A 23,595-nucleotide genomic window follows, 5' to 3' on the forward strand; every position below is an offset into this window, starting at 1 on the left:
GCTAGCCATACCCATGCTGGGAATCGAACCTGTGCTCTATTGCCTCTCAGGCAGATGTGTTAACCATTGAGCTACAGAGCTTGACTCCTTATTTTATATATATATATATATATATATATATATATATATATATATATATATATATATATATATATATATATATATATATATATATATATATATAATATCTTTTTTCTCTCTCTCTCCCTTTAATAAGGGAGTTAAGTTAGAACAATTTATAATAACTACAAATATAATAATTTATAACTGTGATTTACATATATAGCTGTCTATATAACTTTCTATAGATAATTTATATTAGTGGTTGGATTTAATCAGTAACTTATATTATATTACTATTGTTAATTATCAGATTAAAAAAAGAGGGATAGGAGATGGGACAGTGATTAGAGAAAGACCTAGAGTGAAAGATTGAAACTTATGGTACTGTGGAATAATTTTTTTCCAAAGCTAAAGATGTCAAACACATCCACAGTTATCAAAACTGTAAAGAAAACACTGCCAATGATAGCCTTTCCAGCAGGACAGAAGTTAACAACAGACATGCCAAGCAGTGAAAAACCAGGATCTGCACTGACCCTACAAAGCCCACAAGCCTCATTAAACATGATCCAGGAATTTATGATAAAAACACAAGAATTAATAACCAACAACCATGAGGAAATGAAAGGTGATCTAGGGGAGGTGAAAGAAGATATAAAGAAGTTGGATGACAGAATGGGGAAGATACAGGAAACAATAGCCAAAAATAAGCAGAAAATAAACCTGGTAGAAGCAAAGACAGAACAACTGAAAAGAAATTGGAAGCAATGGAAGACAGACAGCAGTCAACAGAGAACTGGAGGTGGCATTAGTCCATTTAGAATTGGAAAGTTCCTCTTTCTATTTAAGATTTCAAAACAGCAGAGACAAAACATGAGGACCTACCAAAACTCATGATGGAACTATTGGCTGACTCACTGGAAATGGATAATGGTGCATACCAATTATGCATGAAGACACAGGTTACCCAGTGAAATACATATACGATTTGCAAAAAAAGCTGTCAGAGATGAAATCTACAAAAGAACAAGGGATGAACAGCTGACCCATAAAGGAAAAGAACTCATAACCCTCAAACAGATACCAAAGAGAATCAGAGAGCAAAGAATGAATTACCAATTTCTCTGATAAAATATAAAATAATGTTCCATTGGTTGATATATGAAGGCATGCTAATATCCTGGCAAGACAAGAAAATAAGAATTGGCATCATAGATAAAGTCCAGGAATTCTATGAACATTACATAGAGGAAAAATTGGACAGCAGAGAGGAGTTGGAAACCAAAAGCCAAGAGGAGCAACAGATGGAGGAAAAAGGATTAGACCAAGAAGTGAGAGAGAAGATTGATACAGAAATTCAGGAAAGAGAAGGAGTGAGGACAAGAAACCAAAGGGAAACAAAACCAAGGAGACGAACAAGGGCGACAAACAAGTAATAGAATGGAGGAAGAAGTGAAATTAATATCGGTAAATATAAATGGATTGAATTCACCTATAAAAAGAAGACAAATAATGTCTAAACTCCAAAAACAAAACATGAACATCACATGTCTACATTTATTAAAAAAGGAAAGGGTAGTATCCTCAAATCTCCAAAGTTAGGGAAATTACATCTGGCCTTGGCCAAAACAAAGAAAAGGGGAATTGCAGTATACATAAAGGAATAGCTAAAACCTAAACAAATATACGTGGACAAAGAAGGAAGAATACTATTAATTGAAATATCAATAAAACAAAAAGAGTACTAATTGCAGTTATATATGCACCAAACATGAACCAGAAAGAATATTACAGTAAATTACATAAATGGATTGCAGAATTGGAACTGGACAATGTATGTTTACTAGGGGACTTTAATGTGGTGGTAAACCCAAAGACTATAAAACAGATTTTAAAAAATTATGAAAGGAGAGCACTATCAAATACATTTTTTGAACTGGCCTGAGAATTAAATCTGAAAGATGTTTGGAGAGAAATCAATCCACAGAAGAGTCAATACACATTATTTTCAGACCCCCATAATTCATGGTCCAGGATCGACATGGTGTGGATGGACCTGGAAATGGAGAAGGGTGTAGAGGAAGTAGAAACAACACCAAACATGTGGGTGGACCATAAGCCATTAACAGTCAAATGGAAAGGAGAGGCAAAAAGGAAAAAGAGATGGACCATGGATCAAAGGGTTATGAAAGAAAATAACTATGTTCAATGCATGGAAAAAGAATTACCATTTTTCCTAGAGGAAAACTGGGATGAAAAGACAACCATTCAAAACTTATGGGATACAACCAAAGCCTATGTGTGGGGCACTACAATAGCATACACAATGCAAAGAAACAAAGATAAAAAAGAAACAATATACAGACTCCAGGAGAAACTGGGGAAATTAGAATATAAAATGCAAAAAGACCCTCAAATCCAGGAAGTTAAAGAAGAAAAAGAAAGAATTAAACATAGATTACATTTAATTACACAAGAAGTAGTGGCCCAGAAAATTAGATCAAGTAGACAAAATTATTTCGAAAATGCCAGCAAACCGGGGACCTGGCTGGCCTATAAACTAAAAAGAAAAAAGAAAAAAGAAATTAATACAGCAATTAGAGGATGAAGAAGGGGTGATACACCACCAGAAGGAAAGAAAAAAAGTATAGCAGTAAGATACTTTCAAGTTCTATACAGCTGAGAGAAAATAGGATATTAAAAGATACTTCAGAAGAGGAACCTTCTAACCTTACAAGAAGCAACAAAGGAAACACTAAATGAGAGAATAATGAGGCTAGAATTTAAAAAGGCAATCCAAAAATGAAAAAAATAAAACCCTGGGTCTGGACAGAATTCCAGCAGAATTTTATAAAGAACTATAAAAATCATTAGAGAACATATTATTTGAAATGTACAATGAAGTACTAGAACGAGCTAAGATACCAAAATCTTGGATGGAGGCCCTAATAACATTAATCCCCAAGGACAACACTGAGAAACAAAAGATTCAAAATTATAGGCCAATCTTGCTGCTAAAATGCTGATTATAAAATATTTATGACAATAATGGCAGAAAGAATGAAAAAATATACTAAACGAAATCATACATCCAGAACAAAATGGATTTCTACCCAATGGACCCCCCCCCCAAAAAAAAACAATATATGGACGATAATGAACATATTAGAATACTATGAGATACATTCAGAAAAAAAGCAGCATTGATATTTATTGATGCACAAAAAGTGTTTGATAACCTGAATTGGAATTTTCTTATAAATCAATTAGCAGTAATGGACTTCAGAGAGAAATTTATTGGGATGATCAGAGCAATATAGTCTAGTCAGATGGCAAAAATTACACTAAACGGAGAAGCAACAGAAGGTTTCAGCATAATCAAAGGGGTAAGACAGGGATTCCCTCTATCCCCCCCTGTTATTTATCCTCTCAATAGAGATGTTGATATTGCAAATTAGACAGAACCAGGAGATAAAGCAATTGAAAATTAGAACATAAAAATACAAAGTGCAGGCCTTTGCAGAAGATCTAGCATTCATCATAGAGGAACCCCTAGAAACTTGACCAATACTATTACAAGACATAAACAATTCGGTAAAGTGTCAGGGCTTAAAATAAATAAAGAGAAAACCAAAATATTAACTAAGAATCTAACCAAAAGACAAAACGAAGAACTGGAGGAGAAATTGGGAATTTTGAGAGTCAAGAAAATTAAATACTTGGGAATATGGTTTTCAGTAAAATGTATTATGATAAAAGAAGACAAATACAATAAATTGCTAACACAAATACAAAAAGATCTGGACAATTGGACTAAACTACAGATATCACTAATTGGGAGAATCTCAACAATTAAAATGAATGTATTACCCAAACTACTTTATCTTTTCCAAACAATAGAGAAATTTTTTTTTGAACTAAATAAAATGGTATCCAAATTTATCTGGTCAGGGAAAAAACTGCATATTAAATACAAACTTCTACAAGATAGTAGAATCAAAGGTGGTTTTGGGCCCCCCAGATTGGGAACTTTATTATCAGGCAGCAGTCCTGACATGGCTCAACTAAAAAATAAAAGGATTCTAAAGCTAGAAGGACATGATCTCCAATTAGACTGGCATGGCTTCCTCTGGGAGGGAAAGAATAAATCTCATTCCTACTTCCAGAGACACATAGTAAGAGATGCCCTTTTTAAGGTCTGGGGAAAAATAAAAAAGAACCATTTCATGAAAATCCTAATCTGGTTATCAATGATGAAGACAATGACATGCCCAAATACCATAGATCTCAGTAAAATGGTAAGCTATGCAGAACTCTTAGATGAAAAGGGAGAACTAAAACCAGTACAAGATCTGAAAACACAAGGAATAAATGTGGAATGGTAGCCTTATTTAAAAATTAAAACAAGATTTAAAAAAGATCGGGAACAATACAGGAATACATGAGAAACAAATGAATTAGATAAAATATTATTAAAAACGGGAGGAAAAATAATTACCAAATTGTATAATTTTCTTTTAAGATATAAAATTGGGGAAGAGACAGTAAAGGAAACAATGATTAGCTGGGCAAGAAACTTTGACCATAATATAGAGTTAGAAAAATGGGACAAACTATGAGAAAGAAATTATAAATTTACGACAGCAATAGCCTACAAAAAAAAACCCTCTATAAAATGTTTTATAGATGGCATTTTCCCCCAGTGAGATTGGTCAAAATATATCCAAATTTATCCCCCAAATGTTGGAGATGTAGCCATAAGTCTAGAACATTCTACCATATGTGGTGGACGTGCTCCATCACAAGGAAATATTGTTGTAAAATTCAGAAATGTCTGGAGGAAATTACGGAGCAAAAGTTAGAATTGATACCGAAATCATTCTTATTAGGAATATTAGACCTGAAAATGGACAAAAAACTTCAGTACATAATACTACACATACTCACTGCAGCTAGGATCACTTTGCACAAAACTGGAAACAAATTAATATACCTACAGATGAAACAATAATTAGAAAGGTATTTGAATGTGCAGAGATGGATAAAATGACCATGGAACTAAAAGAAAGAGAAGAATTGGATTTCTATAAAATATGGAATAGAATTTATAAGTGGCTAGAAAACAGAAGCCAAAACAGGAAATAGAAGTCTTTCTTTGTGTTTTTTTTTCTAAACTAGTATTGAATAAAAATTAACCAAAGTTACTAATTACTATCAAACTTAAAATATTGACCACAATGTAAATGTAATGGTAATATGAACAATTAATATTATTACAAGTATTAGTACAACTGTTATTACACTATTACAGAAGTTAAAATCGATAAGAAGGCAATGTAGAATGGTAAATTACAATACAGAAGGCTGTATAGCTATTTTATATTGTTATGTTTGCCTTATTTTTTCTTGCCCCCCCCCCCCGTTTTTAAAGGTAAAAATGTTTAATAAAAACTATTTTAAAAAATTAACAGGAGTGCAAGATGCTTTATCCTGATGTTACTCTTAATTTACTGTAGAATATTTATTAAAACATTGTCATTTTTTTAAAAAGTGCCATAAAATAAACAGGCCATTATTCATTTTTCATTCTGTCATAATTAACATCATAAAATGAAACCATAATGCACAGAAATAATCTAGGGGGGAATTAGAAGTAAAAAAGGATTTGCTTAACATGTACCAATACAAGTACATGTATTGGTAATATATCAATACAAATATAAATATATGATAGAATTGAAAGCATTCTTGAAGGTTTTCTAGTCCAGAGAAAAAAAATATACAAACGTTTATCCAATTTTTGTTCAAAACTGCCAGTGATAGAATTTCCAGGATACAGATTCTTCCACTGCTTCAAACCTCATATTTTTTCTAGGTGTCCAGTAGGTTGTAAAGAGATTGAGCACTGGAATAATTGGTTCTCTTAGCTGCACAAGCCAGCACTTTTGCCATGGATAAGAAAAGAATCTCAAAAATTGTAAAATATATGCTCAGTGAGTCCCTTATACTGAATATACTGTATATTAGTTATACTACTCCAAAATTACAATCATACTGGGGAATCAGGAAGCAATTTAGCTGTAACAGATTAGACATTGGCAACAAATGGCAGTCCAGGAAAGCCCTCACATTTGCAACCTTGAATTTCAGAATGAAGTAGTATGTAATTAGTACATTAACGTTTGATATGATTCTAAAAATCAGTGGCAATCTAAGAAATGGAAGGCTCAATAACAAACCAAAGGAAAACTATAATCCTATTTCTGGGGATATGGATTACTGGCAACTCTCTTAGAAGCTGTTTCCAAGAGTCCCCTATCAAACAACTAAGGGAACTTTGGAAACAGTTTTCATTTGGTTAAACTTCCAGGAGCAGAGGATTATTATCCCTGTACCCAAGTCTCATGTTTTTATGCTAATTCTCTGCTTTATAACATAACGTAGCATAACATCATAGCATAACACCACACATAACATAATATACATACACATTCATGCACACACATATATACAGACACATACACACACACACACACACACACACACACAAATACTTTTAATCATTTCATACCATAAATAAAATAATCTGAATACCTATACAATAACAATCATTTTTCAAAGCGTACTTATTAGAATGGCATTATACATAATCCTCACAAGATTTTTTCCCTATCTTTCTATGAGAGTCCAAGTGCATTTAAACAGGACTGGTCCACCATCTAGTGTCACAATGATTAGTGAACTTTATTTAAATTGTCCCTTCCTTGAAATAAATGCTAATCTAACAACCAAAATTAAATATTCTATTAAATATTAACACAAACATCAGATATTTTATTAGACTATAGTGTATTTGCTGTACAAACTTGCAATAAGAATTCATTACCATTTGCTCAAAACAGAACAATAAATAGCAGGTGACAACAAAGTTGTATTAATTTTAATTTGGAAACAGATCAACAAATGGAAGATTGTACCTTGCAACAATTTCATCTGATATGTATATTATTGCAGGAACATAGGAGTTGTTCTGCTGCAATCCATTCTTATGCATCTCCCATTCACATCTAGGTGGAAAAACAATGTGAACATTGCTGATATTGGATGCCTTGGTACATTAGTATTTTAATGATGAAACAATCTAGGTTAGGTAGTAAAATGATTACATTGAATGGGTCTAAAACTAAATGTGTATGTATATTCCAGCAAATCCATTCTAAGCTTTCTCTGTAATGATGCGCCATTTTTCCCCTGAATAATTTAACTGAGCTAATATTTATATTTATTTATTGAGTTGTTATTAAATATAAGTCTGCATCCTGCATTGTCTATTTCTCCTTCTCTCTTTCTTTCTTTTAATAGAGAATACTCTGCAGGAACTTTGACTTCTTTAAAAAATCAAAGAATGATTTTTCTCAAACATTCCCAAATATTGTAGTACTACAGATATAAATTGTTATGCACAGTTCTTCATTCAAATTAGTGAATCAGTCATTTATTAATTTCAAAAAAAAATGTCTCTTTATGCTATCTACTTTCCAGTGAGATGGGGAGCAAACAAATTTAATAATAAATAAATAAAATGACAGCTCAGAATGAGTTTCAGAAATACAATTAAAATAGCTTGATAATAATTATATGCAGCAGGTCCAATAATAGCTGCTTTATTAATGTTCTAAGAATGTAGGATTTACTGCGTGGAAATAGGCAGTCCTAAAATCTTGATGCTAAATTGCTTAAGACTATATATTACTGTAAACACCTGGAATTGGTTTTGAAGTCAATCTTAGTATAACATATAGATGATGTAGGATCTTGGCAGGTTTATCACCTATCACTCAAAAAAAAATCACCCTCCTCTCCATTTGCTGATAGTTTCTGTCTATTCATCATCAATGGGGGATCCCAGGGACCTCCTGACAGCAATCTGGTCTTTAAGAAGTACATCCCCAGTGAGAACAGGCTTTAATCCTAAATTATGTTCCTAAAATTAGGAACAACTCTGATGAACAGAAGTTTCTTAGGTACATCTTTTGACAGGAATGAGAGAAATAGGAATAATAGAAAGGAAAAAAAATCTACAAATGTCCAGGAAGATACATTGGCAACACTACCAAAAGACACAGAAATGTCCCATTACCTCTTTCTCACCTCGTCTATAGATCAAGCACCAGGGTGATAAAATTTGTATTCATGTAAAATCCACATCTAGACCAAAGCTCATTATCTACATGTCCTGAAGCTCAAAGCTTTTCTTTACCAGCTTAACTAAACATGAAATAGAAACAGCCAATAATAATAAAAAAGATAAGCAAGAGCATTACTAAGGTGATCAGATTTTCAGATTAGTAAAGAGGGACACCTTTGACCGGGGGGAGGGGGGGGTGCTTGATTAAAATTTTTATATGGAGCAACAAAAATTTTCATACAACGCAAAAATAGTATTGTAATATATTTTTTTATTTCAACATAACTACAATTTACAAATATAAATTGTAACTGTTGCCAAACATCAACATTTTGTTCACGTGACCATGAGGATGCTGCAATGGTCGCTAAGTGTGAAAATGGTCGCTAAGAGTGAAAAATGGTCATCAGTTACTTTTTTCAATGCCATTGTAACTTTGGTCACTATACCACCTTTCTTGCCACAGTTCTTAAGTGAATAACTGCAGCTGTTATTTTGTATTTTGGATAGAATCTTTTTTTAAATAGTCTAAGACAATTTAAAAAAGAATACACACAGAATAAATTGAAGTAAAACATTTCAAACTATTCCACAGAGAATAAATCGAAGTAAAACTATTTTTAAAAATTCTATGCACAATATATTTCAAAGTATTGTGCATAGAATTTTTAAAAATGGTTTCATTTAAATTTATTTTGGATAGAATCTTTTTTTAAATAGTCTAAGACAATTTAAAAAAAGAATCCACACAGAATAAAACTATTTTAAAAGATCCTATGTACAATAAATAAAATATTATTTTAAAATACATTAAAAAAATAAAAGAAAAAAAACCCAGCTCACTTACCAGCAGGCTTGCGCTCCAAGTCAATTCAGAATGATGTAGATGTTAATACAAAGAACTGAGCAAATTAAAATGGTGAAATTAGTCAGGGAAATATTTTTCAAAGAAACTTGGCCACCATTTTTCCCACACAAGCCGACCTCCAACCTCCGTGCCCCTCCCGTCTGGAAAATCCAGGAAGGAACACTTGCGACTTCTCTAACCAAGTATTTCCTGGAGCTCTATGGTACTGGGTCATTTTTTCTTATAAAATGAGGTAAAAGGGCGGGGGGGGGGTCCGTTTTGTTGCTTTAATGTTTTAATATCTTCAATGAAAGTACTGAGACAGAGAGAGGGCTAGACAGAGTGTCTTTTGTCTTGCCCCGGTTAGGATTTCTTAAGCAAATCTACTGGGCTTTCAACATGAAGCCAGAAAATTGGGACTTTTTAAAAATGTCCCAGGACACGGGACAAATTGTTATAAATCGTGACCGTCCCACCAAAATCGGGACATCTGGTCACCTTAAGCATTACCATCACCTCTTTTAAGTGGACAAAATACTCCACCTGAAAAAAGGATTGTTAATTTACAGAGTCATAATAGGACAAAGTATCCAGAAATCCATATAAGCTAGGCTGAGATCAAGCCTATAAGGACTGACATACTAAAATCTATTGACTGTTATTGTTAGGCACATATACTTCCAAATACAATTATTTTGTTTTAATAAACAAATACCATGACCATTCTTGACATCTTTACAATGCCATACTTTATATATTATTATTTTGACATTAACAAATATATAATTCATGTCCATCATACTATTTTCTTTAAACATTATATAAGCCAAAGATGAAGAAATAAGCTACAAAAACTTGTATCTAAATGTTCATATTATTTATACATATATTTCTGTCTCTGTAAATATATCTGCTTTTATCATATCCCTGTCCGGGTTCATATATTACCTTTGGTTCCTTATGTCTAGTCAAATAATATTTTAAATATGCATGGAAAACAGGATATTATTTAGAATTGAATTTGCTTTATATGCAGTTTAGATTTTGAATGAAATAGTTTTAAATCATTTTTTATTATTTTAACATATTGTTCTCCTTTCCTTTTTATAAAACAAGAACAACAAAAGACAACTTTTTTCTTCTTTCCTTAGATTTGATGTTGATACAACAGAACTTCACAGTTGGATGACTCGTTCAGAAGCTGTACTACAGAGTCCTGAATTTGCAATATATAGAAAAGAAGGAAACCTATCTGACCTCAGAGAAAAAGTTAATGTAAGGGGAAAAATATATTTACTTAATTTATATAATATTTTTAGAACTAGTATGTTATCAGCTTGAAGTTTTACTATGTATTTCCATTTGATAAATGACTGTAGATTAATTTCAGGTTTGAAATATATTGATAAAGTATGCATAAATGCTTTTATGCTTTAGTTTGCTATCATCCTGTCCTAAAATATAAATAATGCAACTAGGTGTATTCAGTGACTGCTATAAAATATAAAGCTTGGCGTCCCAAAAGTCAATAATGTTATATATTTAAATGCATGTTTTGAGAAAGATTATAAACTTGTCAGTGTGACATTTGAATAAAAGAATGTTTACAGGCAGAAGATCTTTGTAAAATATATAATGCTGAGATACGTTTGAGTCATATTAATATGCATTTTTAAATGCTTAGCTTTCTGAATTCCTTTTAATTGTCCCATTTTACCCCCCCCCCCAAATTTGGCATGCATTTTTTTTCTCTGCAAAATTGTAGAAATTTTTTGAAAACTATTTTAAGTTAGTAATGGAGAAATATTATTATTTCAGAAACATATTTATGACATTTCTTGGAAGATACTCAGAAAACCTTTTTCTATTTTAATGGGATTTCACATCTAACTTGGAACTTGGAGAATATTCCCTGGCAATGCTATGTAATTGTCTTTGATACTGCAATTATCTTTTGTGTTGAACAGCCCTAAAAAGTTCTAGTGGCTGATTTCTTGTACCATCTGGTCATGTTCCATTAATCTATCATTTCAGTGTTATACAATTTTTGCTTATGTACTTACAACTATTTTCTAATTTATATTCTTGGAGAGAGCATGTAAAATGGCAATCCGTGCACATGTAATTGGAAGCAGAAGGGGAGAATTTCTGAACACTTTTTAATAATTCGGAGAAAGGTACTGATATGCATTCACATGTGCTGAGAGCCTTGTTTCAGAGGATTTCTGTAGCTATGCAATATCTACTCTCATCAGTTCTTCATAAAGCATTCATGGGGTTAAAGTGCAGGTAGATGAAGTATGAATTAGATGCCACAAATGCAAAGCAGCAAAATGTTGCATTTAATACTCAATAAAAGATAGAAGCTATTACTATAGGGAGGAAGCAGTGGTTTCAGTAATAGTTTATTATTGCTGCTTAGGTTAAGTATAATTACTACTTCAAAACAGATTAATAAAAGGGACATTTAAAGGAGTCATGAAATATTTCATATTTGATAATTGCAGAATCTGATTAACCAAGCAAAAAGGTGGAATTTAGATAAATGAGAAACAATTTAAGTTTGTATGGACTGAAAATATCATGAATATTTAAATATAGCAATATTTTTCAGATTTATCAAAGATAGAAGACAACATGATTGCTTTTAAAACCACATTCATCTAATCAAGGTTTCTGTTCGCCAAACTTTGAAAAACGTTTCATGTGAAATGCTCAACCTTTTTTTTTATCATGTTACAGGTCATAGAAAGAGAAAAACCTGACAAGTACAGGAAGCTTCAAGATACCAATAGATCATGTGAGGCCCTCGTGGAACAGATGATGAATGGTAATTACATGGCAGTGGATTTATATAACACTCTTAGTGGGTTTTTTTTAAATTTTATTTACAAACATGTAAAATACACACAAATAAAACTTAGATGTACACCACATTTACACAATACAATACGAACAGGAGCTTCCTGGTTTTTTTAATAGCAATTGCCAATTGATATCGCTCACCTTATATTGTTTCCCTTTCTATTATATTTCATTTGCATTTCAGCATTCTTAACCCTCTTATCTTACTCCTCTGTCTGCTATATTGGCTGATTGCCTCTAGTAAATTTAAACCACTTGGAGATACCTATACCTATACCTATACCTATACCTACATACCTACATACCTACATACCTACATACCTACATACCTACATACCTACATACCTACATACCTACATACCTACATACCTACATACCTACATACCTACATACCTACATACCTACATACCTACATACCTACATACCTACATACCTACATACCTACATACCTACATACCTACATACCTACCTACCTACCTACCTACCTACCTACCTACCTACCTACCTACCTACCTACCTACCTACATACATACATACATACATACATATATATATATATATATATATATATATATATATATATATATATATATATATATATCACAATCCCTGGTATGCCCCAATTATGGGAGGAAGCTAACTGCTTCCATTCTCTGTCAATCGGCTCGTCACAAGAGTCCATCACGACAGAAACCCAATATTTTTACTGTTGCCTTTGTTATATTTGTGTTTTATTTGTGCTGATAAATAAATAAAGGGAGACTAGTATAGATCTATTTCAAGCTATTTAGCTATCATCAGCTAGCCATACCCTTACTGGGATTCGAACCTGGGCTATATTACATATTAGGCAGACGTCTTAGCCATTAAGCCACAGGCTCTGATCTGTTATCAGCTGAGCCAGGGAGAAAGGTATATATTTAAAGTCACAACCCCTGGTATGCCCCAATTATGGGAGGAAGCTAACTGCTTCCATTCTCTGTCAATCGGCTCGTCACAAGAGTCCATCAGCTGAGCCAGGGAGAAAGGTATATATTTAAAGTCACAACCCCTGGTATGCCCTGGTTAGCTCTATCCAATTTTTCACCCATATTGTTGTTACTGCTAATGTGTATAATTCCCAATTTGGTAATGCTAAACCTCCCCTCTCCTTGCTATCATGCACTGACTTTAGTTTAATCCTTGCTTTTCATCCTTGCCAAATGAACCTAGTGGTTATTTTGTTTAATTCTTGAAAGAAAGTTTTACCTGGTTTAATAGGTGCAGCTTGCAACAAGAGTAAGATTCTTGGTAAAATATTCATTTTAACTGTGGCTATACGTCCCATTAGTGATAGCTGAATATTTTTCCAGCTTTCTAAATCTTTCTTTATTTGTGTCACTAGTTTATTATAATTATCGTCCTTAATTGTGGAACATTTTGCTGATGCCTAATTCTAGTTCCTCTTCTTGCTTTTTTGTCATATTCTTGGTTATCATTTTTGTTTTGCCTTTATTGATTTTTAATCCTGCCATTTCGCCATATTCTTCTAATTTTTAAATTAATTTCATACTGGATTCTAATGGATCCTCTAGAACAAATACTAAGTCATCGGCATAGGCTTGGGCCTTATATTCTTTGTTTTTGAGTCTCAAACCTTTTATTCCCTGGTCCTTCCTCATTTCATTTAATAAAATTTCCAGGGTTAATATAAACAGCAAAAGAGAGAGGGGGCATCCCTGTCTGACTCCCTTTTTTATTTCGATCTTCTCTGTTAGTTCTCTGTTCATCAGAACTTTGGCTGTCTGACTATTATAAAGTTTTTCTATCATTTTTGTAAATTTTCCTCTGAATTTCATCCTGTCTAATAGTGTTATTATACATTTCCAAATTATGTTGTTGAATGCTTTTTGTGCATCAAGGAAAACCAGTACCATTTGTTTTCCTGGATATGCCTCGTAATATTCTATTATGTCTAGGATGTCTCTCGTATTATTTTTAATGTGTCTGTGAGGTAAACATCTGTTTTGGTCTGGGTGTATTCGTTCATTTAAAACCCATTTAATTCTTCCTGAAATAATTGCTGCAAATATTTTATAATTGGAATTTAGTAATGAAATTGGTCTGTAGTTTTGGATTTCTTGTAGTTTGGTTTCTTCTTTCGGGATTAGCGATATTATTGCTTCCGTCAATGATTCAGGCATCTTGGCTTTTCCTAAAACTTCATTAAACATTTCCACTCCTAGTTCTTCCAATATTATTTTATTATATTTGTATAGCTCCACCGGTATTCCGTCTGGTCCTGGGGTTTTATTATTTTTCTGGTTTTTCAAGACTAATTCCACTTCGGCTAACGTTATTGGCCTGTTTATCACCTCCCTTTGTTCTTTTGAAATTGGTGTTATCTTTTCTGTGTTTAAATAATGTTTTATCTTGATTTCCTCCATACTATCTTGCACTTACAGTTTTGCAAACTACTTATGAATAATATGCTTCTTTTCTTCCACTTTGTACTGAATTCTTCCCTCGTCATCTTTTAATTGGTATATCATCCTTTTTTCTCTTTCATTCTTCAATCTGTATGCTAGCCATCGTCCAGGTTTGTTGGCTTATTCAAAGTAATTTTGTCTGACCGCTTTAATTTTCTGTGCTAATTCCTTTTGAGTTATTAAGTTGGTCTTATGCTTTATCATCTCTCTTTTTTCTTTTTTAATTTTATTCTGTGGGTCTTTCTGTAGTTCAGCTTTGGCTTCCATAAGTTCTTTTTGCATACATTCTTGTTACTCTTTTTGTTTTCTAGTTTTTCTCGCAATGTAGGCAATCATGAGGCCTCTTGTGTATGCTTTCATAGTGTCCCAGAGATTTTGAATTGAGGTATCTTCTTTTTTATTTATTCAAAAAATAGTTTTAATTCTTTCTCCAGGATTTGAATGTATTCTATGTCATTTACAATATTTGAGTTCATCATCCATCTTTTTCTTCTTTGACCTTTCCATCTTAATTTTATTGGATTATGATCTGCCCACTCATTTGCTTCTATTTCAATTTTGTCTAATTGATTACATAGACCAGATGAGGTCCAAGCCATGTCAATTCTTGATAGAGACTGATGGGGGTTCAAATAAAAGGTATATTGCTTTCTTGTTTTGTGCCTTTCTCTCCAAATATCATGTAGTTTATATTCCATTTCCATCTCAAAAAAGGATTTGGGTAATGTATTTTTTTTTGTTTTATTTTTGCTTTTGCTTTCATAGTCCATTTTTTATCCACTATTGCATTATAATCCCCAATTAAGCAAATATTTTCATATTCTAATTGGTTTATTTTGTTGTGTTATTTCCTATAGAATTCCTCTTGTATCTGATTTGGTGCATATATGACTATTAATAATATCGGTTTTTCTGTTGTCTCTAATTCCATCATTAGCATCCTGCCTTCACCAGAGTAGACTGATTTGGAGTTTATTTTTCCTTTATATAGGTTGCTATCCCTCTTTTTTTTTTATCTGCCAGTGCTGTATATAATTTCCCTATTTTTTTTCCAGTAAATTCCTATGTTCCCTTTTAATATGCACTTCCTGTATACAGATTATATCCGCCTTCAGTTTCTTAAGTTTATTAAACATCTGTGCTCTGTTTTTGGTGCGTTTGGTCCATTCAAGTTTATTGAGATAATTGTTATTTCCTGGTCCATCTTTAGATGGGATGTTTTTTGTTGCTTCTGGTTTGTATCTGACTTTTCCCTCTCGCACCTTCCCTTTCTGCTCTCTCTCTTTCTTGCCTCTGTTCTTCTTTCCGGTTTCTTTCCTAATTGTCTTCTGATCTTTCTTCCTCTTGACTTCTACTTTCTAGGTCCTCTTGACTTCCTTGTTCTTCTGCCCATGTGCAGTATTTTTCATAGAATTCCTGCGCTTCTTCTATATTCTGTATCTTATATCTTTTCCCTTGCCAAGATACCAGTACCCCTTTTGGTACCAACCATCTGTACATTATTCTGTTTGTATTTATCTGATTTCTTAAAAATTGGTATTGTCTATGTTGTTCACAAATTCTTTGTGGAATCTCTTTAAGCATGATCAACTCTTTTCCCTGGAATGTAATTGTCCCTTCTCTGGTTTTTTTGTACACTTTGTCTCTAGTTGTTTTTTAGGGCAAATCTTACATGCACTTCTCTCGGGAGCCTATGTGTTCTGGCATAATTAGTATGCACACGGCAAGCTTCATCGATGTCCCCTCTCAACTCTTGTTCTTTTCTCTGTAGAATTTCAGTGAAGATTTTGATCATTTTTCCTTTCAGGTCTTCCTCCTTCTTTTCCAGTATGCTTTGGAATCTTAGATAAAATGAAGCTCTTTCATTTTCAAATTGGATTATTGATAACTCTAATTCTTTATTGACTTTTCTATATTTCAGTTCCATTTTTTCCATCTTTTGATCTGTTTGTTATATTTTTGTTTTGATGTTCTGGATTTTCTGTTCGTTGATTGCTAAGGCGTTCTGTATCCTTTCAATTTTGTCATCCATGTTTTTGATATTTCCTTTCAATTCTCCCATTTCATTTTCATTTCTTCATGATTCCTCCTTGTCTTTTCATTATTTGTAGCCGTCACTTCTTGGTTTTTCATCGGTGTCTCTTGTATCATCTGGAGCATCAATTGTACACTGTGCATTGTTGGTGCTGGTCCCATTGTTCCTGCCGTCATTCTGCCTTTCTCCAGCCCCAATGCGCTCTCAATTAATCTTTGATTTGAGGGGGAGGGTGTTGCTGAAGCAGAGTTGGATGTTGTTTTTTCTCCTGACTTCATTGAAGTTGCCATCTTTATCCCTCTATTTATCCTTGCCCACAATTGCATACAGATTCTATTTTACTTCTACTTTATCAGCAGTATCAGTGGTATCAATAATTATATATCTCAATATTTAACAATAATTAACTTTCCTTAATATCACATTTCAATATTTGAACATTCCTATATTATTCTATTCTGTTTTTGATCCTTAATTATTATATACCACAGAGTTATATATCACACTGTTATCTTATACAAATAGATGTCTCTCAATTGTGTCTGTTATACAGGTACTCAATTCTAGGAATTAGTTTATCTATCTATCTATCTATCTATCTATCTATCTATCTCTCTCTCTCTCTATATATATATACACACATACACACACACACACACACACACACACACACACACTAGCTTATGTCACCGTTGATTTTCTTCCATCAGACTTCACGGTTCAAATTTATAATCCACTAGGTGTCCCCTCTCCTCAGTATCACTGTTAGTGGCAGTCAATTAGTACAACAAGTCCAGTGGCAAAGGCAAAATAAAGGGGGGGGGGGGTAAAGAAGCCCTCTAATCATTCCAAAACAATTCTCTCTCTACTGTCTCCAGTACTGTTCCAAGTTCCGAGAAGAATAAATACTGTATATTTGTAAGGTGTCCCCTCCAAAAAGAAAAAAGAAAAAGAGCGCTTGCTCCCTTCGTTACCTGAGTTTATTGTTCACTGTTGAAACTGTTCAAAGCTCAAAGTTCAGCTATTCTTTGGAAAGACAAAAGAGTAGAAGGAAGAGCAAAAAGAAAAACAGTCAACAACCAACCCAACTGTTAAACAATACTTTATGTGCTTTCCAAGTCTTCTCAGTAGTTACTATGTCCCACTCCTATTGTCCATCCCGGGTTTTCGTTCTCACTGTGGCCACTTTCGTTCAAGTATTCACACTGTCAATTCCAACTCAGCGTCTCAGCTCTCACTACTTTTCAGCAAAAATCTGGATTACAGTCCACTTTTGAAGACTGGACAATTAACAAGATACTGTCCTTCCTCAGATACCCACTATGTTACATCTTAATATTGCACTAAAATGAAATAGAATTTCATTTTTAAAAAAACAGTTATAAAATTTTGGAAAACTGTAGATTATTTAAATAATCTCACAATATTTATTCTTCACTTTGCTTCATTTTTTTCCCATTTTGAATATGTGCTCATCTGACCACATGATGGTTTTATATAATTTGTGGTTCTATCTTCTTATCTCATACAATATTGCATATTCCTTTTTATTATTATTTTTTAGTATTTTAGTATTTAGAAACTTTTTTTACAAAAAAGCCTCTCTTTTTTTCTATCCATTTATAGTCATTTTAAGCATGCTTAGTATTTTCACCCATGCTCTCCCAATTATGTGCATTTTTTCATTGATACTGGAATGTGTCCCCCAGTATTTAAAGTCTCATGTCAGATTTTTGATCACATATTTGATTTGATTTGTTTGCTCTATCATTTACTAGACCATTTATTTCCCTAGAGTCATGATGGCAAACCTATGGCATGGGTGCCAGAGGTGACACCCAGAGCCCTCTCTGTGGGCATGCAAGATGTCTCCATAGCTCAGCTTTGCCGCGTGTGTGCATATGCCTCCCACCGGCCAGCTGGATTTCGGGTCTCTGCTGCACATGGGCAGGGGGCATGCAGGAGACACATGGACATGCGCAGTGGGGCGCACATGTGAGGGTTGTGCCTGCATGTGTGGGGGTGGGGTATATATTGGGATTTGCATGTGCATGTGTGGGGTGGGCACACACAGAGATACATGGGGGTCATGTGCACATTGCATTATGAATGTACACGCACAGTTTTGGCATTCTGCACCAAAACAGTTAGCCATCACTGTCCTAGAAGATAGGCTCAAGAGCCAGATGGATCTTGACAGACTTGAACACTGGGACCCATCTAACAAAATGAAATTCAATGTAGAGAAAAATAAAGTCTTACACTTAGGCAAGAAAAACCAAAAGTACACATATAGACTGGGTAAAACCAGGCTTAATAGCAGTAACTGTGAGAGAGATCTTGGCAGCTTAGTGGACAACCAGCTAAATATGAGCCAGCAGTGTGCAGCAGCAGCCAAAAAAGCCAATACAATCCTAAACTGTATTAACAGAGGGATAGACTCAAGATCAGATGAGGTACTAATACCACACTATAAAGCCTTACTAAGATCACACCTAGAATATTGCATCCAGTTTTGGTCACCACACTGTTCTGTCCCCCGTTCTTCGCTCGTTCAAAGACGACAGGCAGACAGACTTAAAAGGAAATAACTTTATCAGTCCTCGGCTCAGACTGGCTGCGAGCCCAAAATAAACATAAATAAAGTCTCTGGCAAGAAGATAACAGAATGCAAAAACAAAGATCTCTTACGGCAGAACCAGGTGTTCAGAAAGAAAGCAAATCACTTCTCCAAGTGTCTCTTTGAATCAGGGTTACAGAAAGCAAACCACTTATCCCTAACACTCTGTCCAGGGTCCTCCACCCTCTGCAAGGCCGACCCACCTGCCCCCATACTGTCGGAGGTTGACGGCAGCTTCAACAGCTTTGGCCGAGCCCTAACACCCTGTCCAGGGTCCTCCACCCTCTCCATGGCTGACCCAACAGCCCCTGTACTGTCGGATTCTGGTGACCGCTCCAACAACTCCGGCCAAGCCCTAACACCCTGTCCAGGGTCCTCCACCTACTCCAAGGCGAACTCATATGACCCCTCACCGTCGGAGTCTGGTGGCAGCTCCACCGACTCCTGCCGAGCCACCACACACTCCCCTCCCGCAGGGCCCTTCCCCCGGTTCCAACACTCAGGGTGCGGCCCAGAAGGGTTGGTGATGGCCTCCACGGAACACAGTCCAAGACACTGGTACCCCGCCGAGAACCTAGAAACAACATCCAGTGCTGCGGTGACCGGGGTTGACAAAGGCTGGAATCTTGGCGGAGCTCTCCTTGCAGACCTGGCCCATTGGCACTGGGCACATGATTCCACACACCTCCACACATCATTTCTCAGATGGGGCCACCAAAATTGACGGGAGGCCAGGCGTAACGTCCGAAAAAACCCCCAATGTCTCGATGCAAATGCGCAATGAACCTGCGAGAGCACCCGTCGAAGGATGTGCCCTGCGGGAACATAGAGCCAGCCCCGATACTTCAAAAGATCCCCTTCCAAAGTCCATGGGGACGCCGGCCCTACTTCTGCCTTTCGTCACTCCACCCAGTTGTCACCCCGCTGTGCATCCCGTATCAGAGACTGCATGCTCATGGAATGACAAATGGCAGCGCAGGATGCAATGGGTAGAACAGTCTGAGGTGGAAGCGAGTTCGCAGGGTCAGAGTTCTCTACTTTACTAGGCAGGGCATCCGCCCTGGGATTCCACATCCCCCAAATGCACGTTACCTTGTGCGAACGGGGTATCATGGCTGCACAAACGTGCTGGTTGTCCGACATGAGGGACGGACAACCAAGTGCATTGCTGAGGGACGCCTGCAGTCCACGCAACCCTTCTGTTCTTCTTGAGGCAACTCCCTGCCAGGTGTCCAAGATCCCCACAGTAGAAGGACAATCCCTCAGCACGTCGTCTGTCCATCTCAGTATATGACACTCGAGGTCTGACAGCACCCAACTCCATGGGCTCTTCCAGGTCCACTGCAGTCCCTTGCTGAACCGGCATGCTGGTGGTCTCCTGGAATGCACGGCAAGGCCTTCGCCTCTGCAGCCGAGCGTCTATCCGGAGGCACAGATGGACCAATGCGTCGGACGTCGGTGGCCTGTCCACCCTCACCAGTTCATCCTGCAAGGCCTCAGACAATCCATCCTGGAACGTGTCCATTAGAGCTGGTTCATTCCACATGGAATCCTGGCTACGCAGCTGAAATTCACTAACATAGTCCTGCAATGAATCACTCCCCTGCTGCAGTGACTTCAGACTTCTAGCTGATGTTTCCCCCTTGATAGGATGGAGGCTTGTTTTGGCAGAAGTCAATCTGTTCTGTCCCCCATTCTTCGCTTGTTCAAAGACGACAGGCAGACAGACTTAAAAGGAAATAACTTTATCAGTCCTCGGCTCAGACTGGCTGCGAGCCCAAAATAAACATAAATAAAGTCTCTGGCAAGAAGATAACAGAATGCAAAAACAAAGATCTCTTACGGCAGAACCAGGTGTTCAGAAAGAAAGCAAATCACTTCTCCAAGTGTCTCTTTGAATCAGGGTTACAGAAAGCAAACCACTTATCCAAGTGTCTCTCACAAACAAACCACGACCGATGAACGATGAACATTGACTTCTGTAACCAGGGCGTGGCACCATCAGTCCTTTTATCTCCAGAAGACCACACTAACGAGCCCCAGCTGCATTGTTAATCTTGCATCCCGACTCAACTCACAGCAAACTTCTGCTGAGTCACAACACCACACTATAAAAAAGATGTTGAAAAAAAGTGCAGAGAACAGCAAGCAAGATGATTATTGGACTGGATACTAAAACATATGAAAAGGCTTACAGGAACTGGGTATGGCTAGCCTAGTGAAGAAAAGGACCAGGGGAGATGTGATAGCAGTATTCTAATATTTGAGAGGCTGCCATAGAGAGGAAGAGTTCAAACTATTTCCCAAGGCATCTGAAGACCAGACAAGGAATAATGGATGGCAACTGATCAAGGAGAGATTCAATCTAGAAATAAGGAGAAATTTTTGACAGTGAGAACAGTCAACCAATGGAACAATTTGCCTTCAGAAGTTTTGGGAGCTTCATCACTGGAGGCTTTCAAGAAGAGATTGGACTGCCATTTGTCAGAAATTGTGTAGGGTCTCCTACTTAGGCAGGGGGTTGGACTAGATGACCTACAAGGTCCATTTCAAATCTAATCTAATATAAAACTTGATCTTGATTGTATTCCTTGATACAGATGGGCAAAATCCAATTAGTAGAAATAACAATTAAATGTTCTTGACATGATTTGGGTTTGATCAATTGAACAGGAATAAAGTCTCTTTTTTAAAAAATGGTAATCTAATCTAATGGTAATTTAATCATAGAACTGGAAGAGACCTCGGACATCTTCTAGTCCAACTCCTTGCTTAAGGCAGGAGAGCTTATACTGGTCAAATAGTTATCCAGTCCATTTTTTAAAATCTTAAGTGATGGAGAACCCATGACGCCTAGAGGCAAGCTATTCCATTGATTAATTATTCTCACTGTCATAAAACTTATCCTTCTAGGTTGGATTTCTCCTTAACTTCTTGTAAGCCACCCAGAGGTACCATATGGTCATCATGGTGAACCTATGACATGTATGCCACATGCCTCTCTGTGAGCACACAAGCTGTCTTCCCAGCTCAGGTCCACCACGCATGCGCATATGCTTCCCCCGGCCAGCTGGTTTTTGGGTTTCTGCTGTGCATACATGAGGGGTGGTGTGCATGTGGGAGACACATACACATGCATGGGGGTAGGTGAGGGGCACATGCAGGGGGTCACATGCACATGTGGGGGACAGGGTGCATGTGGGAGACCATGAACATGTGTGGGAGAGGGGCACATGTGGGGGGCACATGCATGAGGGGTGTGGAGGGCACACAAGTTCATGCATGGGGGGGCAGTCACAGGGGTTGTGTCCACATGTGGGGGGTTGGGGCACACATGGGGGGTATGCGCACATTGCATTATGTGTGCACACATGCATGCTGTGACATGTGGGCATGTGACTAACAAAAAGGTTAATCATCACTGCCCTATGATAAGATGGGCAGCCAATTTTATAAATACAAATTATAAATAATACTTCTTGTCTTGTCCTATCGGGCTTTGGAGAATAAGTCAAATGCTCTTCTCCATAACAGTCTCTCAAGTACTGGAAAGCAGTGCCCTCTAATTCTTCTCTTTGATAGGCTAGACATATTTAACTCCAACAAATCCAAATAAATACAACACAGCATAAATAAATGATGACATTTCTTCCACTGTATAATTCAATGACAGTTTCTGGCAGTTGGTCTGATCTGCAAGTCTGCTCACTAGAAATTCTGGGAGTCTTCTTCCAAACAGTAAAGAAGAACATTAGGCTGGTCACATTTGCAATATTGTGGAGGGCATGTTGCCAAATTATCTGCTTATTGAAATCAGTGTAGTTGGTTTAGAGCAAATTGTTTTTCTTTCTTTTTTTAATTTTTAATTTTTATTATTTCATCTTCAGTTAAACTGTGTTGTCTGGGTACAAATATCTTTGTTGATCAATAATCAAAGTTTGCAACATCTTTCATTACACTGATATTAATTCTACAATATTAAAATAATAATATTCCACACATATTAATTCTACAATATTAAAATAGTAATATTCAACATACTAATCATATTTACTTATCTCTTTTAACATTTGTTCTTTATTTTGTTTCCCTGTTTCTAACTTCAATTTTTATTATTTAACCATTGATAAAATAGATCCCATATCATATAATATTCAGTTTGCTCTTTCTCCTTAATTGCTAAAGTTAATCTACTCATTTCTGCACATTCTAGTATTTTCCTAATCACATTCTCATCTAGAGATATCTCTTCACTCTTCAAACTTTGTGCAAATACAATTAATATTTGCAGTTAATATATGAATAACTAAATATGCATTTTCCTTACTGTATTTTTTAGGTAGAATCCCCAAGAGAAATATTTCTGGTTTTAAATTAATAGGCTGTTTTATCATTTTTTCCAACCACATATGTATATTTGTCCAGTATTTTTTTTTTGCTTTTGGGCAAGTCTACCAAATATGATACTATGACTCAGATATCAGGTGACACTTCAAGCATTTAGTCAAT

The 23,595-nt window shown here is 35.7% G+C and overlaps 1 protein-coding gene across 6 annotated transcripts in view; it reads left to right on the forward strand.

Moving 5' to 3' along the window:
- DMD (dystrophin) overlaps positions 1–23,595 on the forward strand; it is a 1,286,665-nt gene that overhangs the window by 370,955 nt on the left and 892,115 nt on the right. For all 6 annotated transcript variants that reach the window (XM_087721810.1, XM_087721811.1, XM_087721815.1 and 3 more), the window contains exons 17-18: positions 10,250–10,373; positions 11,841–11,928. In XM_087721810.1, the coding sequence (XP_087577936.1) occupies positions 10,250–10,373; positions 11,841–11,928 (212 nt within the window). The remainder of the gene's footprint in view (positions 1–10,249; positions 10,374–11,840; positions 11,929–23,595) is intronic.

Source organism: Thamnophis sirtalis, unplaced genomic scaffold, assembly GCF_051295495.1.
Source record: "Thamnophis sirtalis isolate CommonGarterSnake01/CBP01778 unplaced genomic scaffold, rThaSir2_p1.2 scaffold_8, whole genome shotgun sequence".
Lineage (NCBI taxonomy): Eukaryota > Metazoa > Chordata > Lepidosauria > Squamata > Natricidae > Thamnophis > Thamnophis sirtalis.